This window comes from Botrytis porri (genome assembly GCF_014898465.1).
Source record: "Botrytis porri strain MUCL 3234 chromosome Unknown BPOR_004, whole genome shotgun sequence".
Lineage (NCBI taxonomy): Eukaryota > Fungi > Ascomycota > Leotiomycetes > Helotiales > Sclerotiniaceae > Botrytis > Botrytis porri.
The window spans coordinates 1,390,306-1,411,607 of NW_024066078.1; the positions used below are offsets into that span (position 1 = coordinate 1,390,306).

Sequence of the window (21,302 nt, forward strand, 5' to 3'; positions counted from 1 at the left end):
CAAGAAGCTTTTACGAAGTGGATGGAATTAATTTCATTTGGAGTCCGTCGTATCAGATGATTTCCTGAGAAAGCTTGCAAGCTTGCGGGAAAACACATGCGGTATCCTGCTTACCAATCACAATGTGATTGGAGCATGGAGATTGAAAATTGATCGTTATCATTCTTACCGCAGGGGTCAAATGTTCGAAGAACCACTTATAAACCCTACCATCCGTATTCAAATTTCCATTTCCCGTCAACACCGAGCATTGAAAAAGTTCTGGATAAGTGTCATAAGCATAATTTCAATGCTTAATTAGTGTGGGTGGGTGATGATCAGTGCCCTCCCTGATTCCTTGAACTCTTATTAACAAATTAGCAATCAAGCTCGGTCAAGTGTTAAGTGGTAGTGGCCGAAAGGGATCGGCATTTTGCATCCAAATTTCTTGCTAAGAGGTGTGCTAAACTTTGAAAAGGATGAGCAAAGTTGTTCTAAGAAGTCAAAGCAAGGGTGATAAGGGTGATAACTATCTAGTGATAACTGTTTAATCTACTCACCAGTCTCACCTGAACCATTTTTGGATCTGCTCGCTTGACGCCTTTGGCTTTGAATGGTTGAAGAAGAAATCCGCAATTACGATATCCAGTCATTTTTTGTATTGTGGCACACCGATTTGTTGGATGCCTGTATCGTATTGCATATTGTTTCAATGTCTATTTACTTCACCCGCTGCTAATGAGTCGAAAAACTTCAAGAGGTTCCACAGAACGACAGGCTGAGAGTTGACAGCTAATCATTTGTTTTACCAGTAGTTGCTGTCAAGTTTGCATTTGGTTACATGAGGCTCTGATTTACGGTGCCGGTGAAGATTGATAGTATCTCGAGCTTATCTACGAAACCCTAGATAGATAGCCATAAGGCCAGAGAACTGCGACCTTTCATACCTGGCTCAGCCATGCAGCCAGCCCACATCATGAATCGTATAGAAGACTGTACTTGCTACATGATCCATTTTTAAACCTCGTATCGGTTTTCGACTCATTCCAAAGCACATTTTGAACGTTTCCTACCTGCCATTATCGCCGTTTCCAGAATCGAAATGCATCACATCAATTCACATTGTTCTCATACCATCCATTTCCCCAACGCTAACAAAACACATGACCCACAGATAGGCAGCACAACACCCAAGTCATCCAACCAACCCATTGTCTTTCTCGTATTGCTTTTTCCCCAGCTACTTTATTGAATCTTTAAATCTATCCCGACATTACATCCAGTAGTCGAGCATTCTTAAGTCTCCCAAAGAGACCCTCGACCCTTAACATAGCCTGTATCGTATTCTTCTAGAAGTTTGGAATAGCATAAGATGCTAACACATTCTCTCCGTAAACTCTATTTCGTCATTCTCTCCCCTTAACCTAAGTCCTTCCATCTCGTATTCTACACCCATACAATCACTTTGCAGCACATCGCGGAGATATCTTCAAGCCATCTATTCTGACTCTTTTCAATCCATCTCAACTTCATTCACTCTCATCAATAACCACAACTATCAAGACTGACCGATACTGACCGATACCTGTCCGAAGTTCAAATATAGATAATTCCCCAATCCCACCCTGCTCAACAACCTCGCAACGGGAAGAAATCACAGATCTTCAACTCTAGGATCGAAAGCATATGTACTACCAGATTCACCGCCCTCACGACTTCTAGTCATCCACAACCATCTACCAAAATTTCCTCTTTAGATTTCCTCTCGATTTCCTTTTTAATTTTCCTCTCTAGATCTCCTCACCGCAAGAACACACACCATAACTGCTACTCGACAAAAGATATACAGATTGACACTCAAAATGTGAAAGATACACACATCATTATCGCCAAACTCAGCCCACAATCACAACGATAATTCTCGATATCACCACCACCTCTTTATTCTCTTCTCCCATCTCCCATCCCCCCCTTTCCACTTCCTTCCACTCTCTAACCATCATCCAATATCATTCATCCCCATTCCTCCTCATCGCTTACCCAAATCTCTACAATCCTTACAACCCCTCTCCATCCCATCCCATCCCTCTACTAAAACCACAACTGCATTCCCAAAAAATCTCTCCCACCTCCATACCCTCTTCACCCCCCATCTCCTCTTCACCACCAATAACAACAAGAATCTCTCCTACTATTACATACTCACTCTATGCTTCACTCTACATTTTCTAATTCTGTTCTCAATTCGCTATCAAGCACCGATGTAATATCTATAGATAGATAGCTATAAATTATAATCACAGGCTACAAGTGTACCAGTAGAATAAACGCGGTAGGTATCTGAGGGTTGGGAAGGGGGGGGGGTTATTTATTTTCCTATCTACTTTTACTTTATTCGATTGGATGTTTACACTCGACTAGGTGGGTGTATCGAATAGTTGATGTAGTGTTAGCTAGGTAGGTAGGTAGGTAGAGATAGATAGATAGATTGGATTGGATTGAGTGGGAATTTGTTATTGCTATTTACTATGTAGATGGATATATATGGAGCTTGGGAGCTTGGGATTGATGAACTTGTTGAAGTTTAGATGTTATGTTTGATGGTTCGGATTCTCGATGCTGGATGCTGGATGCTAGATGACAGATTCCAGACTTTAGACTACTAAATCTATTAGCATATCGTTATATTATGCTTTAAATACTTGGCTATTAGTATGAGTATGAGTATAAATAATCATTAAAATAGCAAAATGTAAAATGTAAAATGTAAGATTTAATTTGCACTACCGTGTTACAGGATAGAATATCCAACTAAAGAATATCGTATCCCCATGGGGTCATCTCGAACTTTTGCTACCCATATCCTTCTTATCCTATCATGAACTACCTAGGTATCCATTCATATTCCGTCCCTAAATGTACGTATCCGACCATACCAATACACCATTAAGATATACAATACAATATACAATAAAATATTCTTACAATCTTCTCCTGCTCACCCGCTACCAACCTCAAGAAAAACAAATGAAATAACTCTCCTCCCCTAAACCAAATCACTAGCATCAAACCTCTGCCCCCGACTCGTCATCGGCGTCAGAACCTCCACAATCGTCTCCCCAACCACACTTCTTCCCCTTCCTCTCCCTCTCCACTCCTCTTCCCCCACACTCCCACTCCTTCCTCTCCCCTCCCTCGAACTCTCCCTACTACTCGCCGTACTCACACTCGAGTAACTTTCCTGTCTATCGTGTTCTGACCCCGCGATCGCATTCGCATTACTAAACGGACTTTCTCTCGGACGATCGAAATCCACCGCGCGTCCTTGCACACTCCCGCTGCGATTTCTCACCGCGGGCCCAGAGGATAGCGTTGGATCGTAGTGCATCTGGTCTCTCTCGCGCGAAATTCGATGTTCCTGTGTTTGGAGCGAAGCTTTGCGAGACATGCGGAGAGAATCGTGGGTGCGGGATATTTGACCATGGGTGTAGGCGGCGGAAGGAGTGCGGGAGTTGGATTTGTAAGCGGGACGGCCGCGGACGTTTACAGAGCCGGAACGGGAGAGAGAGGGGTCGTCGAGGATGGATGTGCGGGTAGTGAGGATGGAGTTGGCGACGCTGGGTTCGCGGTAGTGGGTGTAGAAGTCGGATTGGGGTTCAGATTCGGAAGGCTGGGTGGGTTGATAGGAGCGGGGTTTGGAGTTGGATTCTTGTTCAAGGAGGGTGGTGGGTTGGTAGGAGATTTTGTAGGGAGAGGGGATGGCGGGGACGGGTAATTCGGGAGAGGAGGATGAGAAACGATCACTGCTGGAAGATTCTTCTTCGGAGGATGTAGATCGTGGTCGTCCGGACAATCGGGAAGGGAATCCAAAGACGTGGGTTGGAGCTGGTGCTGTGGGGATCTTGGGAATCTTGGCTTGGTTCTGAGGCGATGGTTCGGCACTGCCGTATATAGATCCTGCTTGGGATCTAACGCTCGCGTGCTGACCTGCTAGAAACATAAAGTTGCGTGGAACCTCTCCTTGGTAATGTAGTTGGGATACCTCCTCTTCAGATCGAGTTCTGCTAGGGGGAGACTCAGAAGCTGAGGTTCTACCGAATTGAACTGCAATCGAGTCCGATTGTGGCTGGACCTCCTTGATTGGTGATGGTGGTATGTATGAGCCTCCAACATTAGGCAAAGCAGAGCGTCTGATTTCCGCCTCAGAAGGCTGTAAGCGGAGAGGCGATGGCTTATGCTTGATCGATTTGGGAGCGGAGACCTCGCTGGAACGTCTCGATAAACTAATTTCACTGCTGCTAGCAGCCGATGGACCTCTCATAGCCTCAAGTGCTCTGGAAGTCTCTGTCAAGTCGACCGCAGTTGTTGAGGGTGAACCGAACATTGATTGGGCGGGAGAGTTGCTTCGAGATTGTGAAACACCTCCGAAGAAACCTCTTTCGATTGCTCGAACACCAAAGAGATCACCTTCCCCAAGCTCCTCTACATTGAGTCTCTCTTGCGTGCTGTTTGCCTTCTCAAGTTCCTCGATTTGGATATTTCTTGCGAGCCTAGGGATATATTTAGCAAAAGTAAATTCAACAATTTGAAGCTTTTATCTTACTTTCTTTTGTTGAGCCATACTTTTATCAGGCCAGCGGATAATACGATGAAGATTGCACCACCAAGAACAATGCTATAGAAGATCTATCAGATATATGTATGGATGAATGCTCTTTGTCAAGAGACTTACCCAAACTTGGCAGACAAATCTTGGTTTCCAAACCACCCCATTATGAATAATATTGAATAGCTTTGGTAATTATGAAAGCCAAACAATGCTCATTAAGTGACTCGAAGTTTAACATGCAATATGGGAGTCTGGTGATATGAAAAGGCTGAAGAAATCCGGATTCTCTTTTAAAGCCCCACAGGTCGACAACTAATGAATGTAAGAAGAAGAAAAAGTACAAGATGAGAAAGCAATCGCGATGAGCACAGCTTTTATCGGATATGCAAGTAGTAAAAGCCAACAGACTTGCACGAAAACTTAGTAGGGGTCTGAAAGGTCGATCTGGGGCCTTGGTAGAGAAATCGAAATCTATGAAGCGCGGACCGTGCTCATACCTGACAGTCAGTTTTTGATGTTTTGCGTTTCAGATGGACGGTTTATTAGATAGATCATGGATAGCCCAGAAGATGCAAGTGGATCAAATGTGTCGTTCCAAGAATTTGGAATGGTAGAGATTTTTGAGGTGGTGTTGAATGTTTTGTGAATGACGAATGTATGGAAGGATTGCTGAAGCTCCCCACGATGAGTGAAAGGTAGTTCCCCAAATATCGTTCCCCTCGAACTTTACTGATAGAGGCTGTAGCCACAACTTGAGGCCGACCGATGTAGAGAGTAGGGCCGTTTGATAATTATTCACCAGGAATGTGAAAGAGAGAAAAGATATTTGATATAAAAGAGTGGATATTTCCCATGAAGGAATGGTTCAGGGACAGAGTGACGAGTAGAGAAAAAGAAATATTCCAAAAGTAAATTTGAGATAGAGAGAAGATCAACAGAGCTATTACAACCCTTTTAAAAAGAATACACAGCATCGACTAGATACCGTGCCATTCAATCCTTGAAGCATGTTGAAGGTTGATGGAAATACCCAGCATTAGTAGGGGCGTCTTCCAAGACTAGTCAATGGTCACCCACACTTCACGATGAATGTATAGATTTAGACACAATCATTGGATTGTCGTCTCACATGGCGAAGCATGTATGTTCCACAAGTCCATACTGTGTTCGGATTGCTCGTCTGGCCATGTTGTGGGGGAAAGCAACGCTGTGACTGAACGACGTCGGAATGTTTGTCCAAGTTGTAGAGATCGCCACTTGATTCACTGGAGATGGAAGAAGTGCCCTGACGCTATATTTGACCAAGCGCGGGTGTAGATGTTACTAGATGAAATCTTTGGTTGCTCTTTGACCTTTTGAATGCTGGCAGTTTCGAATCATTGTTAAAATTCTTACTTTCGAACGGCGGTAGAACGGCGGTTATCCCCTTTAGTGTGTCGCACCAGCCATATCTGCATGACCCTTGTGGAGATCCAATTTTGGTGTAAGAGAGCAACCACCAATCAATTCTCTTTCTTCCCTCAGGGCGCTTTCATGACCATCAAACATGTTTTTTTTTGAGGATGTCTTGTAGTAGGTAGTGGTTAGCTATTCGATATCGTTGATTTGATTTGTGGCGGCGATTTTGCACACACCAGAACGCCATTCACGAATCAGTTGGGATGAAATAGGAGAGGTTGATCAATGACTATGTCGTAATTTTTGAGGGTGTAAGAGCTAATCAAGGGACTCGATCAGATTCACGAGGAGAGATCACAGTGGACATCACAGTGGATCTTGAATTTCGTGGCTTCAAGTTCAGTTGGCTGGCACGGCTGGGTGGCTATACTCCGTCTCAAGTCCGTCTCGAACTCTCGACGAGTCCGTACTCTGTATAGTAATCGAAAAATGAAGGGTTTCCACGGAAGAGTCGAACAAACGGTATATCATATACCGTACCATACATCCCCTCCTCCGGAAGCCAAATACCTATTAGCCTGCTACTCAATAGTCAAGACCACAATGGATCATAGCTTAAGTTTACCAGTTGGCTGGATACACAGTATCTAGGACCTAGGTATTATCTATCTGGAATGGAGAGTACCCAGTCCTTGGAAGAAGAAGTTTGATATATCCACTGGTGATCCCCTCCGCGGAACACGATAGACAGAGCTGAGACCTCATACATACTTTAATTACCCCCCATGTTCCCGCTCTTTGACGATTCATGTAGATAATAAAGTACATAGGTACCCTTACCGATACATTTCAATGACATTTTCATGATGTTTAATGCCATCCCATCCCCAAGCAATTGAAATGAGCTGTGTCTTTACTTTGGTCGTGTTGTGTGCACAGATGTGTAACCTTACCAATTTCGGGTCCGAAGTGCCAAAAGTATAACCCAAATTCATAATATTAGACGATTTGACGATTTGACGATTTGACAAATAATCTTCTATCCTTGCAGCCAGCAGGACAAGCCTCTGTACTAGCATCTTCTCGGTCTATAAGAAAGAGAAAGCAGAGCCTTTCCTAAAGACCTTTCGACCTGTTGAACTGCCAACAACTATGGCCTGACCTTTGCCATGGTCTCTAAGGCCGAAAGTTATCTTCGCCAAAGTCCACGCCACAACCCTTTGCAGGGCCAGGACAGTACACGGTACAGTATCAACAAACAGGAAAACATATAATTTTCATTTTTTGATCCCTCCATCCCTCCATCCCTCCATCCCTCAGATGCTGTCATTTTGCGTTGATTCAATCTCCCCATTTATTCTTTATCAACAGAGCTACCTCGTATTGTTTTTCATAAGCCACATGGGATTATCAATGCTGCTTGGGTTGTATCCTTTGGATTGGAAGAGTCTTCATACACCTGAGCACCAGGTCACAAACGTTCCTTTGCGTACAACTTCGTACGTAAATTGGATGGTACCATCCCAACCATACCAGTCACTGTCTCAGTGGACAGTGATCCTTCATCGATGTTTATTCGATCCTTCAACGTGAGATTGATGATGAAATTGATGAAGTTGGTTGTGGTCATGATTTACCACCCTTGCTCTCTTTGAAAGTTTTTATCGTTGAGCTCTAAGTGAAAGCACAACCATGGATCTATATATTACGGGAGACGGTTCATATACTCAAGTACTGTGTGCGTCTCTAGAACAATCAGCATTTTTTCCATCCTGTTTTCATCGTCTTTGCCTAAATTGGCGCCAGTGGTAGTCTTCTACGGGTGCCCATCGAATGAACGGAGACTTGGAGAGTGCCAGAGTCCTAAGGGAGAAGTCTCGAGATTATGTAAGATTCATTCAAGATCTTTTGTAATCCATCTACAATATCCTACCGTGTGCCGACATTAAAATCGCTGGCAGAAATGAAGTAACAGAGGAAGCACTCATGAGGCTCAATTTGTAAAATTTCAAGTCTGCTTCCTATGACCGAAAAATTTCACAATGCAGACAGTGTTCAAAAGTTGGACATAGGCAAAAACCGTACACCGTAATTAGCTTTAACTTCGAGACCGGTCGCTACAGATTACTAGTATTGAACTTTTCCAGTAGCTCTAAATTACTAGTATTTAATTTTCACACAAACCAAATTGTGAAAATTTTTCTCTTCCCATTCAACCCAAACCCAAACCCTCATCTCCATTTCCCAAAACATTTTCTTCAATATACTCTCTCATCTCCAGTCCATAGATATTATCCATCTTGAGCGACTCTCCGTTCTCGACACTCAAATCTCATCTATTTCAATCAACACAGCTATTGCTCATTCCCCATTTCCTAGATCTCATCTATTTCCAAAAGTCTGCGAGACGTATTTGCAGCAATGAGTGAGGATCGACCACTTCGCGTAAGAAGCGCCTCTCCGAGAGTGCGCCTACTTGGGAATCATTCGCGTCGTGCGAAGAGCCCAAGTGTGGATCCTACTGTAGAGGCATACAGGCGTGATGTCGAACGTACTATAAGACGAGATCCAACCTCATTACCCGTTCCCAGTGTAACCCCTAGAGGAAGAAGCCCGGAACGCGCGACCACCACCGAGACACAGCGACACTCAACGGACAACGACGTCTATCAGGAACAATACAACATATTGTGCGAGAGGTTGAGGGCTCCGGAACCAACTCTCCTGGATACCACCTGCCTTCTAAGACAAGCAGAACATCGTCTCAAGACTGCCGATTACATGATACAATATGGCGCTGAAGGATATACCCAGAGTGAAGACGAAGCCTTTGCTCGCGAATATCCTGCCCACCTTTTCCGTAATTTGATGGATGCAATGAAGCTTCGTGAATACCTTGAACTGGAAGCCTTTAATGAAAGACTCCATTTGGCTGTGCTTCAATATGACCACCTTAAGCATGTTCAACAGTCTCGTGACAGAGCTAATTCTCTCGAAATTCATTGCAAACTTCTTCAAAACAGCCTTACTGATGCAAAGTCTGTGGAGACGTTGCGTTATGAGATAGCGCTATTAAGAGCTACAGCTGATCATGCCGAGTCTGACTTTAATCTGGGAGACCAACATCAAGAAAAACTGCTTGCAATTCGTCAGAAAACACTGAATGATTATTTCCGGTATGAAATTAGTACAGAAGCCTTACTTCGAGGTATGTGTTTTGAATTTGATGAGAGAGCCAGATATCGAAGGGCTCGGGACGATAGTCGTCGTCAATGGGACGCACAGCTCCAGGCTCTATATAAGAACCACATGGAATGCTATCGCCAGCTTTCACTTGGTGATGCAAGAGTAGCAAATGCCGCATCTGGCAATACTAGTCGTGAGAACAGAGTTGGTGAACGAGGAGAAATGCCGCATGTATCTCTTGAAGGGCCCGGAAACCCCAAGCCTGTACGTGGTAGACAAGCTGTACCCTCCGGAGGCGCCGCATATCGTCCTCAAAGTCATCAGCAGTCTCATGAAGCACAAACTACAGCGATGCCATCTCACCCACACCAGACGAATCGAGGGCGGCGACAGCAACGAAAGATGCAACAGGCTACACGTAAAGCTGCTCAAGCAGCGAATCGCATTGATAATGCTATGAGAAACGAGAAGAATGGTGACAGCTTCGGTATCCAAGTATAATCTATAGTAAATGCTAACATCAATAGGCTCACAAGTCAGTATGCAAGGCGAGCACACACATCGTGGCCATAAGCAGACAAGAGCAATCAACAACACCAACGGTCGGCTTGGGAAACCTGACGAATCTACAAGACATCGAGAAGCTCAACTCCGAACTCCACTTTCTGCTCCTCCTACACAAGTTTCTCCGCCTCGTAAAATGGGATTTGAGCGAAACCACAAGACAAACGAACATGGTACAGATTCTTCACAACCAATGTCCCCGTATGATATCTCGAGCGCAACCATCGAGCAAGCACAACGCGAAGGGGAAGATAGTCAGCACAATGGTGGTGCCGGGTCAGAGTTAGGGGCAGAAGGATCTGCTACAGAAAGCAGTAATTCTACAACGGACTCAACAGTCGCAATGGGTAGTAGTGTTGTGTCTAAAACCGCATTAGATCTTGCAGGTAGTAATGATTCCGCCCAGAGATCAACAGCCGGAATGCGTGGCGGCGAGGACAACAATCCCTCCAATGAGCGTGCTAGATCCGCGGGGTCCTCTCACACCTCTTACGGCTCAGATTCCACACTTGTATCTCGTTCCTCAAAGTCCTACCCCAAATTTCCACAACACTCGCCCAACAAAACTTCGGCTTCGGGTTCCACTCCAACCCCGCAGCCCTCCGCACCAGGTAACCTCGGAGCCCCAAGACGTCCCACGCGACCCTCTCTTTCTCCGTTCCAAGGTCCACGCGGCTCCACAAACCCATCAACATCCACCGGCCTCGGCTTTTCGGGATCCGAATTCGAGCAAGCCATCCGCTCAAACATAACCAGGAACATGAATCTCAACCGCCGCGCGCCTGCCTTCGCCTCCCCTCCCATTCAATCTCAAGTTCCCTGCGATCCCAGCCTGCTCCACGACCCCACTCCCTACATCCCCCGACAACCCGCGCCCGTCACTCCTATCACCGCGAACACGTACCCAGACCCCACCTGGAACACGGCCAATTCGCGCATCTGGATCTATCAAAACCTCGTCACTCACTGCGGGTTCACGCAGTTGGGCGCTCACCACGTCGTCATGAGATGGATGGGTGGAGGCATGGCTCTCCGTCACATGAGCTTGTTCGATTGGCAGACTCTTACCTGCTCCCATCACGCTGGACTGCATATTTTCAGGCGCCTGAATTGAGGATTAAGAGCTGTGCTGTGGGGTTTGTATTCGTGATCAGTGCTGAGGTATTTCGATACTTGTGGATTGGCTTCCCCTTCCCTGGTCAATCAAACTGATATCTAGGATTTCAACGCAGCAAGTTCTGGGGTATGGCATCGAAGTACAGGTAGTAGACAGTAGGTCCCTAGTGAACTACAAAGCGAAGGTTGGAAACCATCCGACTTGAACAACACGGTGCGGCACAAAGTGAGATGCGGAGAGACACGATATGATGTGATTTTATAATCATCAATCTTCCTTTTCTGTATATTTGCATTAGGCACATTAGACGAATTATCGCCATAATAGTAATAGTAATAGTAATAGTAATCATAATAATAATAATAGCGACGTATTATCCGCTGATAACCAGCTAGTCTTCATCCCATTCTTCATGTCTTACATATGATTTAGACACACGTCTCGTGAATATGAATACCCTTCTACCTACTTAGATCGTCTGATCTCCATCTCCATCTCCATCTTTGAATACCCAATCCAAGTTTTTCCAAGTTCTTTCAATAAATTCCAATTACATTTAACAATGCACCTACCCAAGTATTTCAATACTGCGTCTGATATATTACAATCCAACCAAGCACCTCCCAATATATCTTCCCGTATCATTACTTGCCCCCATTTCTCATATCACTCTATATCACCCCATAGCATACCACGCCATCTCTTCTCACCATCTCTCCTCACCATCTCTCCTCACCATCTCTCCTCACAATCCACATCCACATCCACATCCACATCTAAGCCCAACCCAACCTTCTCCAAACCTTCTTCTCTCTTCCAGCTTTCCAATAACGATATAATATGATACCTAGTAACAATACTCTCATCCATCTCATCCCATCCCGATAGATTTCCACACCTCCATAAACTTTCCTACAAGTACATTCACATCAGACCCCCCAAAAAACTTACTGCTTTAACCACCACCAATCGCGTATGAGACAACAAGTATCGAATGTCTACATTTCCATTAGACGAAGAATTGCACATCCAGATTTTCTTCACAAGGGACTACTTTAAACCTATCACATCGAAACAAACAACAGATTCACAAGTGTTCTTTTTGTTGGACAGAGTTGAAGCTTTGCTAAAATATTTATATTTATAGATGCATATCGAACCATCCCTATGGACGTAGATCCTGACTCCTTACAATGTCTGCCATAACTCCCACATGCGATACGTTACCATGCTTTCTATGCCAGGTATGTATAAAGACCGCCGTCTTCTCGCTCGATATAATCCTTTTCAATTAATTCTTCAAAAACTGTTAGCCCATGTATCCTCTGGTTGAAATTTTCGGCAATATACAGGAAAACTTACTCTCGATGTGTTTCTTGATTTCCACCGGCTCCACAGCACCCCTCCCTTTAGTTTGATTAATAACCTCCGCCACCAAATTTTGATGCGTCATCGTCTTTCTAGACTTCATGATTCTAACAATCGCAGCTTGAGTTTCAAAACTTCTATCTTGAATAACTCTCTCATGCGTTTCTTTGTTTTCCTCCTTCGTCTCTTTCAATTGAATTTGATTGATCTTGATTCTATATTTTGGATCTGAGAAATTGAGATTGATAGTAAAAGTGTCAGTATCATTAATATCTCTGCCTTTAGGATATTTCGCCAAGGGCCGAATTTTGGCGCATGCAAGTGACTGGAGGGTTCGTTTTAGCTCAACATCGACGAGACCTGTTGCTTTAGAAATATCCTTGTAGGAAAGGTGACCGCCATCTTCAAGATCATTGAAAAGAACAAGTACTATAGCTTGGAAACCACTAACAAGGAGTTCCTTAACACTTTTCTTGAACGTTGCTTTGACAACGCTGTGTGCTAAAGAATGTTTCCAAGTTAATCGGCGCCCACTGTGTTTGTGCTTGTAATGCCGGTCGTATTTTTCGATATGTCTCGCAACTTCAGCAGGAAGATTGACTTCGATATCCGGATAAGTTGGCCAAGCAGCAGACGAGAGGACACTAACTTGTAGATCCAGTGTTGTCTTGCTTGTATTGCTTAGAGACTGCTTATATGAGATCATTTCATCCCGAGAGATATCTTGATCTTTAAACATCTGTTCGAGGTTATGGGTGAAGCTGTTACCACATTCACCTCTTAACTTAGCAAGCATATTCCTCTCAGCATCTTGACTTGCACTGCGTGCCATCAACAAGCGACGTGCCAGATCTTTCTTGTAAAAAGCTTCAAATACGTCTTTCCCTTCAATGAAGCGGAACAGCTCAAGACCTTGTTCTAGTTGACGGTCCAATTCTGCATCCTCATCACCGGTACTGGCTTGTCCATTATTTTCAGCCTCATTGCGATCTGTGGCATCAGATACCAGAGAACGAGGTACAGCCTTAAGTCCCCCACGCAGTAAACCATCCATGTATTTCGCAATCATTTCCCCAACTTTAGAGGTATCTGTACCCCATGCCTTGGCAACTTGGCGGTCATTTATGAATTGTCCAAATGCATCCCGAAGACAGAAAGTAAACGTCCCATCTTTGTTGAAGGCATTGCGGATGACAGTATCCAATGAACGTTTCAGTTCGAGCAGACGAACCACCATCTCATCGCCCCTTTCTTTGTCCATTGCGATAGATGATCCAACTGATTTTATATAATGGGCAAAAGGCTTTTTGAGCTGTGCCTGGATATCCGAAAGTCTCAATAGTTGGTATAAAGATTTCAGTGATGCCATTTCTTTGTCGTCCAAGAGCTTAGATACAGCCACTGTTTCCAGGAGGACATCGGCGCGTTTGTGGACCAAAATATCGTGAGCGGTGTCAAGTAACGTTTTTTTGGTAGTGCTGTCAAAGTTGTATGTATCGCAACGGAGACTCTCTCGTCGTAACAAGTCGTCACAAGAGGAGATATATTCTCTTAGTGGCGAAGAGCTCCGTTCTGATGCAAAATTCTCGAGGTAGGCTGAAGAAAGCTCTTGGAATCGTTCCTCAAAAAGGCTTGTGTATATACCAAGTATGTGAATTGTGGCGATGGAAGCACGGAGGAGGGCTGAATCAAACAGATCTGAAGACTTCCTATCGTACTCTACCAGTTCACATATCCCCAGTATAGCTTGTGCTCCTGTTTTGCTGATCTCCTTTCCTTTCAAGTACACGATTTGACGGAACTGTCGTATACCCATATCTTCTAGTTGCGGAAGTGTCTTCGAGTTCAGCAGATATGATCTGTCAAGATAGCTGAATATGGATCTCAATAAAATCTGACCTCGTTGTCAGTATTTTTCTCTAGATTGGCATGAGTCTATTTGCAGGCCTACCAATTGGGTTCTCCATATCCCCCATACACTCTCAACAGCCCGCAGAGTTTCTACCGAGCTGGAATCTCCTTTGCGTAGAATAGCTGGTAAGAGTCCATCCTTGATATGTGTGTGACAATGTAGTTCTAGATGTCTGTAAAGTTGATCCGCCTTATCTTTTCCACGCCGACAAATCGATTCGACTCCACGGCATCTGTAATATTGAAGGGTCAGTGATTATCCACTGGGAAAGATGAAATGCAATGTAATGTAACATTGAGCAAGACTACCAGAGAAGGTGAGGGATGGAAGCAGTGGTATTGGGGGAAAAGATAGAACATATAAATAGAGTTGACAATTGAGGAGCAATATAAAAGAGTCAATGAAGCTTACAGAACTTCCAATGGTGTTACTGGCTGCTTGTTGCTAAATACTGATATCAGAGCACCATCTAACTCGTCCCAGGTCTTCTTGAAATACTGTTCCCCATCATTCGGAGAGCTTATCCTGAGATTCTTAATCACCAATCTCTTCGCTCCAGTATGCGGTTGAAAATTTGATGGCCTCGTCAAATCTATCACCCCTGGACGCGAGAATCCCATTGTCTTGTTCATGTTGGATCGTAAACCTTGACTTGTTGATGATGAAAACGATCTTAGCTTTTTCGAAGAATGGTAATCGACCTTAGATGTACCGGAGGGCGTGTTCGGTGGGTTTGGATTTGGACCTTGAGGATCGCGATGTTTTCTTTTGACGGATGAAATGGAAGATGTCGAGGAGAGATCAACTGCCCGATCGTGTGAAGGCCACATCGAAGTGAAGTAGACACAAATGATATAATTTTGCCTTCCGTTCTCTTGTGAGGTGAGGGGTCGATCTTAGTGGCCGCAAAGCTCGGGGAGCTCCTTGGATTGGAGATTAAATGCTGTAACTACTGCTGCAGCTCTTTCTACGTGTCAGATCACAACATCAATGCTGATGGTACATTAATGACGGATTTACCTTTTCTGTTTTCCCCTTTTACCTTGATAGTCCCGTGGATGTTACATGAGGGGAAATAGCAATAGGAATAGGAATGTTGCACCGAATGCTGGATATGCTAGGAAGGAAGCCGCGAATTGTGAATGGGTAAGGTTAGGTATGTGTAGCAGATTGTTACTGATAGGCGATAACGGCGATAAGAGCTTCACTGTGTTCCGAGGTTTCTCAATTGACGGATGATAACAAGACTTTTATTTAAATAATGGTAATCCTTGGTTTAAAGCAATACAAATTAGTAAAATGTACAGCTTATTAGTATAAAACAATGGAAAGTACCTAGTGTGTACATAGGTATCTAGTATGTAAATGCTGAAGGCTCAATAGAAAAGGTGGTCGAGAGGTTCGAATGCTTTGCTTTAGTCATATTACAATTACCTAGGGGGTAGTTCATTATGGAGGTCACATCAGCCACAAATCCTACTGCTAGAAGAGAAAGATGGCACGAGCGATATATCATGGTGATATTGGATTTCGGATTGATAGACACGAGAAATTTGATAATCATAGGATTTAATCAATTCATGGTATTTGGCATTCTAAACTCTATACATGAGCACCAAGTCATCTTTCCTTTCTGATTAGGTATTATCATGATCAGCTCCTCTATCATCGCCCGCATCTCCTTGATACACAAAATATCCAATCCAAGCTCATTTTCTCAAGTGAAAGATCTCAGAGTGGGTCGTTTGTGGATGATTGTCTCTTCGAACTAATGATAATTTTAGATGCCGAAAGAAGAAAGGCTATGGAAGGAATCTTCAACTTACATCGACAAAGCGAGTTATAGTCATAAGTAACATGAATGAGTCTGATATATCAACAATGCTCTGCTCTGCGGAGTCATTCCCAGTGCCAAGCCCGGCAGACTTCTTGAGTACTGCCAATATGGCAGCTCTGTTGTCGGCGAGGAATCTCCTCCCTTGGTCCAAACTCTGTTCATTTTGCAAGCCGCGACTTACGAGAGCACAGCAAATGACCCTCATGATTGCCGCAAGCAAACTATAATGCCTACTGACCGCCTCCGAGTCTTCGAAATCTAAAGTCAATTAGCATATGCATAGAGTCTACTCGATGGACTAACTTACCAATCTCGAGGTCGGTATCTAGGGCAAAGAGCCCAGAGGCTAATATGGCATGAAAGAGGCCCGAATTCAGGACGGCAGTAGCTCCAGAGCGAGTTTGTGATATGTGAACGAGAAGTGCCAATCTGGCATAAAAATCGGAAAGAAGTATGGTTGAGTCTATATCAAGTTAATATATGCCCAGCTTTAACTAGGAATACAATCTTACCTTCGCGCGACGTCTCTTGTAGACTCCTTGCCAAGTCCCCAATGGAGTTTACCAGGATACTTATGAAGTTGAGACGGTTAAGAGATTCAATGATATAATTGGAGTTTTCTTGTTTAGCCATTTTCACCAAGGCCCCAAGAAGTAGCAAGGCTGCAATTCTGCAGTTATGTTCTCCGACCAAAGCATCATCACAGATTATATCTATCAATCGATCACCAGCCAGTTTGACTGTCTGCGTACTATGCGGCTTGCGTAGCCCAGGAATAAGAGCAGGAGCAGGAGCTTGATTGTTCCGACCGGCACGATACGTGTCGCCGTTGAGTCTATCTGTTTCGGGAATAGCTGGAATTTCAGTTTCTGACGTTCGTGTAAGATAGCGATAGCTGATACTGTAGAAAATTTCTTTCAAGGAACCGTTAGCACCGACGGCATTTATAGCTCTAAGCGACAAGTCGAACACATGGAAGAGCTTATCGCTTAGATTTTGTCCCAAGTCACCTTCCTTGAAAGTGTTCGAATCTAGATTCAAGCTGAACAAGAGTGCCTTGGTGAGTTTAGCTAGCTCTAACGCATCAGCTGCATTTTCTAGGCAGTTTTCCAGCCTAGGTAGAATGATTTGCAAAGTCTGCAATACAAAAACTATCTTGGCCGATTCGTCATATGGCATGGTCTCTACCATCACGAGTAATAATTGGACCCAAGATTGCAGCGCCTTGTGCCGAGCTGCTCTCAGTTCCTTTAATTTGTTATCGATAAAATAGTAGTTGAACATCATTTGGGCTTCGTTATTGAATGCAACTACGTCTTGAGGACTTTCAAGTCTCTTCAAAGCGGCGAGCTCAGATCTTCGTAAGGTGAGAAGCTCTTCGAGTTTCATCATGTTGAATAATGGAGGACAATCGGTATGGACCTCCTCACAGGCGCTGACATCAATATCTTTGAACCACGATAACGAGCCAAGGGCGATCGATTGGTTCAAAGGTATATCCATGAAGTCGAAGAGATCAAAAACGGAACAATTATCAATCTGTTGGCCTTCTTCCACAATTGTAGACCCAATTAGTGTGTTAAACATTCGCTCCTTCAGAGAAGGCAGATGGCTGAGTGCGATCTGGCGTAACTCAGCAGATGTGTATTGCAAGACGTTGGCGCGTTGGTTTAAAAAGTTTGAGAGGCAGGAGGCGGAAGTCGCGTCCAAAAATTCAGGATCTGCGAGATCTCGGCCATCCCACAGCAACCCTGGCGTAATCAAAGTTTGTCTGATAAACATTTCGAAAAATGAATTATTGGCCCGCATCTCTATCATAACAAGGCTCGATGAAATTGGCGAATGCCAAAGTTGTTTAAGTAGTCGCAAGCATTTATATCTTAGAGAGACAAGCCATGAAGAGATGTTTCCCTCACCCTCGAGAGATATATCATTAGCCAACCTTAATATCGAATGAAAGAGCGAAATCCGACGGCTGAAAAGGGAATCCACATCGACTTCTAAATGATCATCTCTGCACTGGAAGCCGAGAAGTAAATGAGCTATTGTAGTCTGGCTTGGACACGCCTCGAGACAGGCAATAAGGAAATCCAGTATTTGGACTTTGATGATATATGAATCGGACGTTTGACCTTGTGTCTCGTCAATACTTGCTTCAGTCTCTTGAAGGAGTGCGCGTGAAATAGCCTCGGCTGCATTATTTTCCTCTAGAGCAGCAATTGCTTTGTTGCGGTCAATCCTTCTGCTACCTGTTTTAGGAGCAGGGGCAAGCCGTGGCGAGGCAGAAAGCTTTTCGAGCAGTTTCAGAGATGCTATCACCAATTCAGGATTGCCGGAGCTACAGTATAAGCCCAAATCAGGTATGATACTTAAGTGGTTGAGTACACCGTCTTCAAAAGATGCGTACGCGGTGTTTGGAACTGGGGCGCGGCGATGGCTAGCCTGGTGCTTAATAAGGGGTCGAACGATATCTCGGTAAGTTGGTTGCAGATCCATAATCAAGGTGACTGCGCGTATCCCTTGGAGGAGACACATAATTGATGGTGAATCAGGAGCCGCACTGGCAACTTCGTTGACGTCTTGGTGAATTGCAGCAAATATTGCATCCATTACGCTGGAGTTGTACATCCACTCCATCACCCTAGAAAATGGATGTACTAAAACGTAGGTTTGTAGATCGGAAGTTTTTATAGCAGTATCAACTGAGATGTTGGAACGATTTGCAAATATCACGAGATCTTCATTGAAAGTCTCCAAGCAAGTTGTAATGAAAGTAAGACAAGTCAATTGTAGCAGTCTCAGCTGTACAGGGTCCATTATCTCACTCATTTTAGATCCAAACACTTGGCCAACAGCGAAATCGACATATGGATCTATTCCAGGCATACGATTGGAAGTTCCGAGAAGTTCGGGGAATGGTAAGCCATCTCGCAGGGCACTATCTTCTTCGTAAGGTAGGACAAGAGCATGGAGAAGTAGGATGAATGCATCTGGTTCTTCGAACCCTGTGCCAAACTTGCGGAGAATTGCGTCAGGTGCGTAGGACGGAGGAGCTGTATTTCTTTGTGTGCTGGGATTATGGACGTACCCCCCGGAGACCCAGATGTCAAGAGCTGTCCACAAGTACTCGGCCGCCGCTTTTGTTTTGTTGCTTAACAAAGAACGCAGTGCTGTGAAAGCACCAGCTCTAAATCTAGATGGTATCGAACTGGATGCAAGTTGGAAAAGCAGGTCTGTGAGCTGATACGATGGATGCTGCATCAAAAATTGTCTGGCGACCGCACTATGCGAGCAGAGTTGAGATATGAGGCGGAGATAAGACTCTAGCATAATATAAGATTCTGGCTCTAATTCTGCTTGGTCGTGATTTGGCTTCCCATGGCGATAAGCCTGAGCTTGTGGTACTGGTTGATCTCGAAGTTTATTGGTGAAAAATGTTAGTTCTTTGAATATTTGATTCCACGTGAGTGCATGAGCCCGTTTCATTTTTCCAGCTTGAGGGCTTTCGTCGAGCAGAAATTCGTGCGCAGCAGTTGCACACTCATCATCACCCGAAATGGCCTGGAGCATTTCACAAAATGCCGAGACCAGCGGGGTTGAAGCACGCCGCGAAGCCCAGTACATGAAACCGATTAACACACCATCTGGAACATCCCAAAATCCATCCAAAGCAGCTTTTGGGCGTCCATCAAAGGCATAAGAGATGACAATTATAAATCGCTCTAGATCTAGATCGTGCTCATGCTCATGACTGAGTTGACGTTGCTCGTCCTCATCTATCCTCAACTTCCTTAACACGTCTGGTAAGTTCGTTATGAAACTTTCGATAAACGTCTGTAGTTGCTCCATAAATTGATCTTCAAAGAAATCAGAGAAAGAGACCGAATCAGACAAAAGCTGGGGAGCTTTTCTCTGTAGCCATAAGCGAAATCCTTGACGTGACGGTTCTGTCCAGCTTGCGGCTTTGACATCAGCAGAAAGAGACAATAAGAAATCGAAAGCTCCATCTTTCAAAGCTTCGTTAAACTGTTGAGATCGCTGTTTGGCTTCTGATGTTTTCATTAGATTAGTTGGAAACACGAGGGATTCATACATCTGACTAACCTTCTTCAAGATTAATGCCATGTGGTAACCCATCATGGTGTTCCACATACCACCCACTATATTCCGCCAACCACCATGCTCGAAATGCGGCATGAGCATATGGCAATACCCATGCATTCTGGTCGGTTTTAACGTTGATCTTCTTGTCCAGCGCTCTTGCATCTTGTATCGTTGATCCACCTTCTGGAGAACCAAAGCGCCAAATATAAGCAGCTAGAGCTGGAAAATGATGCACTGTAATGATTTGTTAGTTGGGATTGTACTACTGTAAAACAGGAGACATCTTATAGTAGCTCTGGCCCTGATTCCAAAATTGAACAATGCTTACCCAAAACATTATCATACTTATCCGCTTTCTTCAAGACTCCAAGTAGTAGCTCAAAATCTTCCACGCTAGAACGATCTGCTTTCACCAAATAGAGTATAATGACGCCTAGTAACTCATGTTGTTTGATAAGACTGTGTCGCTGATACTCCATGATATCCAAAAGCTCTGGCTGTGATGGCTGTCCTAACACAGACGCACTACTAACTTTGTCCGAAATCTTTTGAAGCCACTGTCTGATATCACCCATGGCAGAAATACACTTTGAAATGAATGTTGGCGCATTTCTCGTTGTGTTCATAGTAGTGGTCGCAGTTGAAGGTTGACTACTGATCGTTTCTTGAATGATATGTTCTAGGAATATCTTCAGTTCCTGCTCCTGTTCCGAATTGCCTTCCAACTCAGCAATTTGTTGAAGCGTAAGGCGCAGGCAGTCCAACAGAAGCTTTCGTCGCTGATGAAAGCGTATTATAGAGCAGGACAAAGCTGAACGTCCAGTCGCATCGGCATCATCTCGTGCGTCGAAAAAGATTTGAGAAGCTTCGATTTCATCAAGGTTCAATTCATCTGCTAGTTGAAAGGTTCCCTGTTGGAAGTCCTCGTTAATCTCGTATATCTGCCCATCTCGCTCGAAGATTTCTATTATGGTTATATTAGTTTTGAGCTTTTTATATGGTTGTTCATGGCTATAGATAGTTACATACTCTGTGTGATACTCTGCCGACTTTGCTCATTTCGATTCTTCTGGTTCAGGAGGTTACGAAAAGCTGTAATATGAGCTTCGAGTTCAATAGCTAATCGGTCAAGGTTCGAAAGACGGGAGTTTGATAGTGCAAGAAGATCTGAATGCAAGGCCTGGATTTCATTCAAGCTACTACTGGGTTGCTCCGCCATGGGTGAGAA

At 44.2% G+C, this 21,302-nt stretch overlaps 4 protein-coding genes across 4 annotated transcripts; 1 reads left to right on the top strand and 3 right to left on the bottom strand.

Annotated features, from left to right (window-relative positions):
• Window positions 1-3,025: 3,025 nt before the first annotated feature.
• On the bottom strand, window positions 3,026-4,752 carry EAF01_003374 (uncharacterized protein; the record flags this gene model as incomplete). The annotated part of the gene is made up of 3 exons (XM_038911628.1): window positions 3,026-4,529; window positions 4,583-4,654; window positions 4,712-4,752. The coding sequence occupies 3 exons, from the start codon at window positions 4,750-4,752 to the stop codon at window positions 3,026-3,028; spliced, it is 1,617 nt and encodes a 538-aa protein (XP_038772863.1).
• Window positions 4,753-8,407: 3,655 nt separating this feature from the next.
• On the top strand, window positions 8,408-10,850 carry EAF01_003375 (uncharacterized protein; the record flags this gene model as incomplete). Its single annotated transcript, XM_038911629.1, has 2 exons — window positions 8,408-9,647; window positions 9,700-10,850. 2 exons carry the CDS (start codon window positions 8,408-8,410, stop codon window positions 10,848-10,850), a joined length of 2,391 nt encoding a protein of 796 aa, XP_038772864.1.
• A 1,238-nt stretch (window positions 10,851-12,088) lies between these two features.
• Window positions 12,089-14,963, bottom strand: EAF01_003376 (uncharacterized protein; the record flags this gene model as incomplete). The annotated part of the gene is made up of 4 exons (XM_038911630.1): window positions 12,089-12,150; window positions 12,216-14,115; window positions 14,173-14,365; window positions 14,545-14,963. The coding sequence occupies 4 exons, from the start codon at window positions 14,961-14,963 to the stop codon at window positions 12,089-12,091; spliced, it is 2,574 nt and encodes an 857-aa protein (XP_038772865.1).
• An 887-nt stretch (window positions 14,964-15,850) lies between these two features.
• On the bottom strand, window positions 15,851-21,293 carry EAF01_003377 (uncharacterized protein; the record flags this gene model as incomplete). Its single annotated transcript, XM_038911631.1, has 7 exons — window positions 15,851-15,901; window positions 15,960-16,228; window positions 16,278-16,433; window positions 16,483-20,019; window positions 20,075-20,308; window positions 20,403-21,038; window positions 21,104-21,293. The coding sequence occupies 7 exons, from the start codon at window positions 21,291-21,293 to the stop codon at window positions 15,851-15,853; spliced, it is 5,073 nt and encodes a 1,690-aa protein (XP_038772866.1).
• Between the last annotated feature and the right edge of the window lie 9 nt (window positions 21,294-21,302).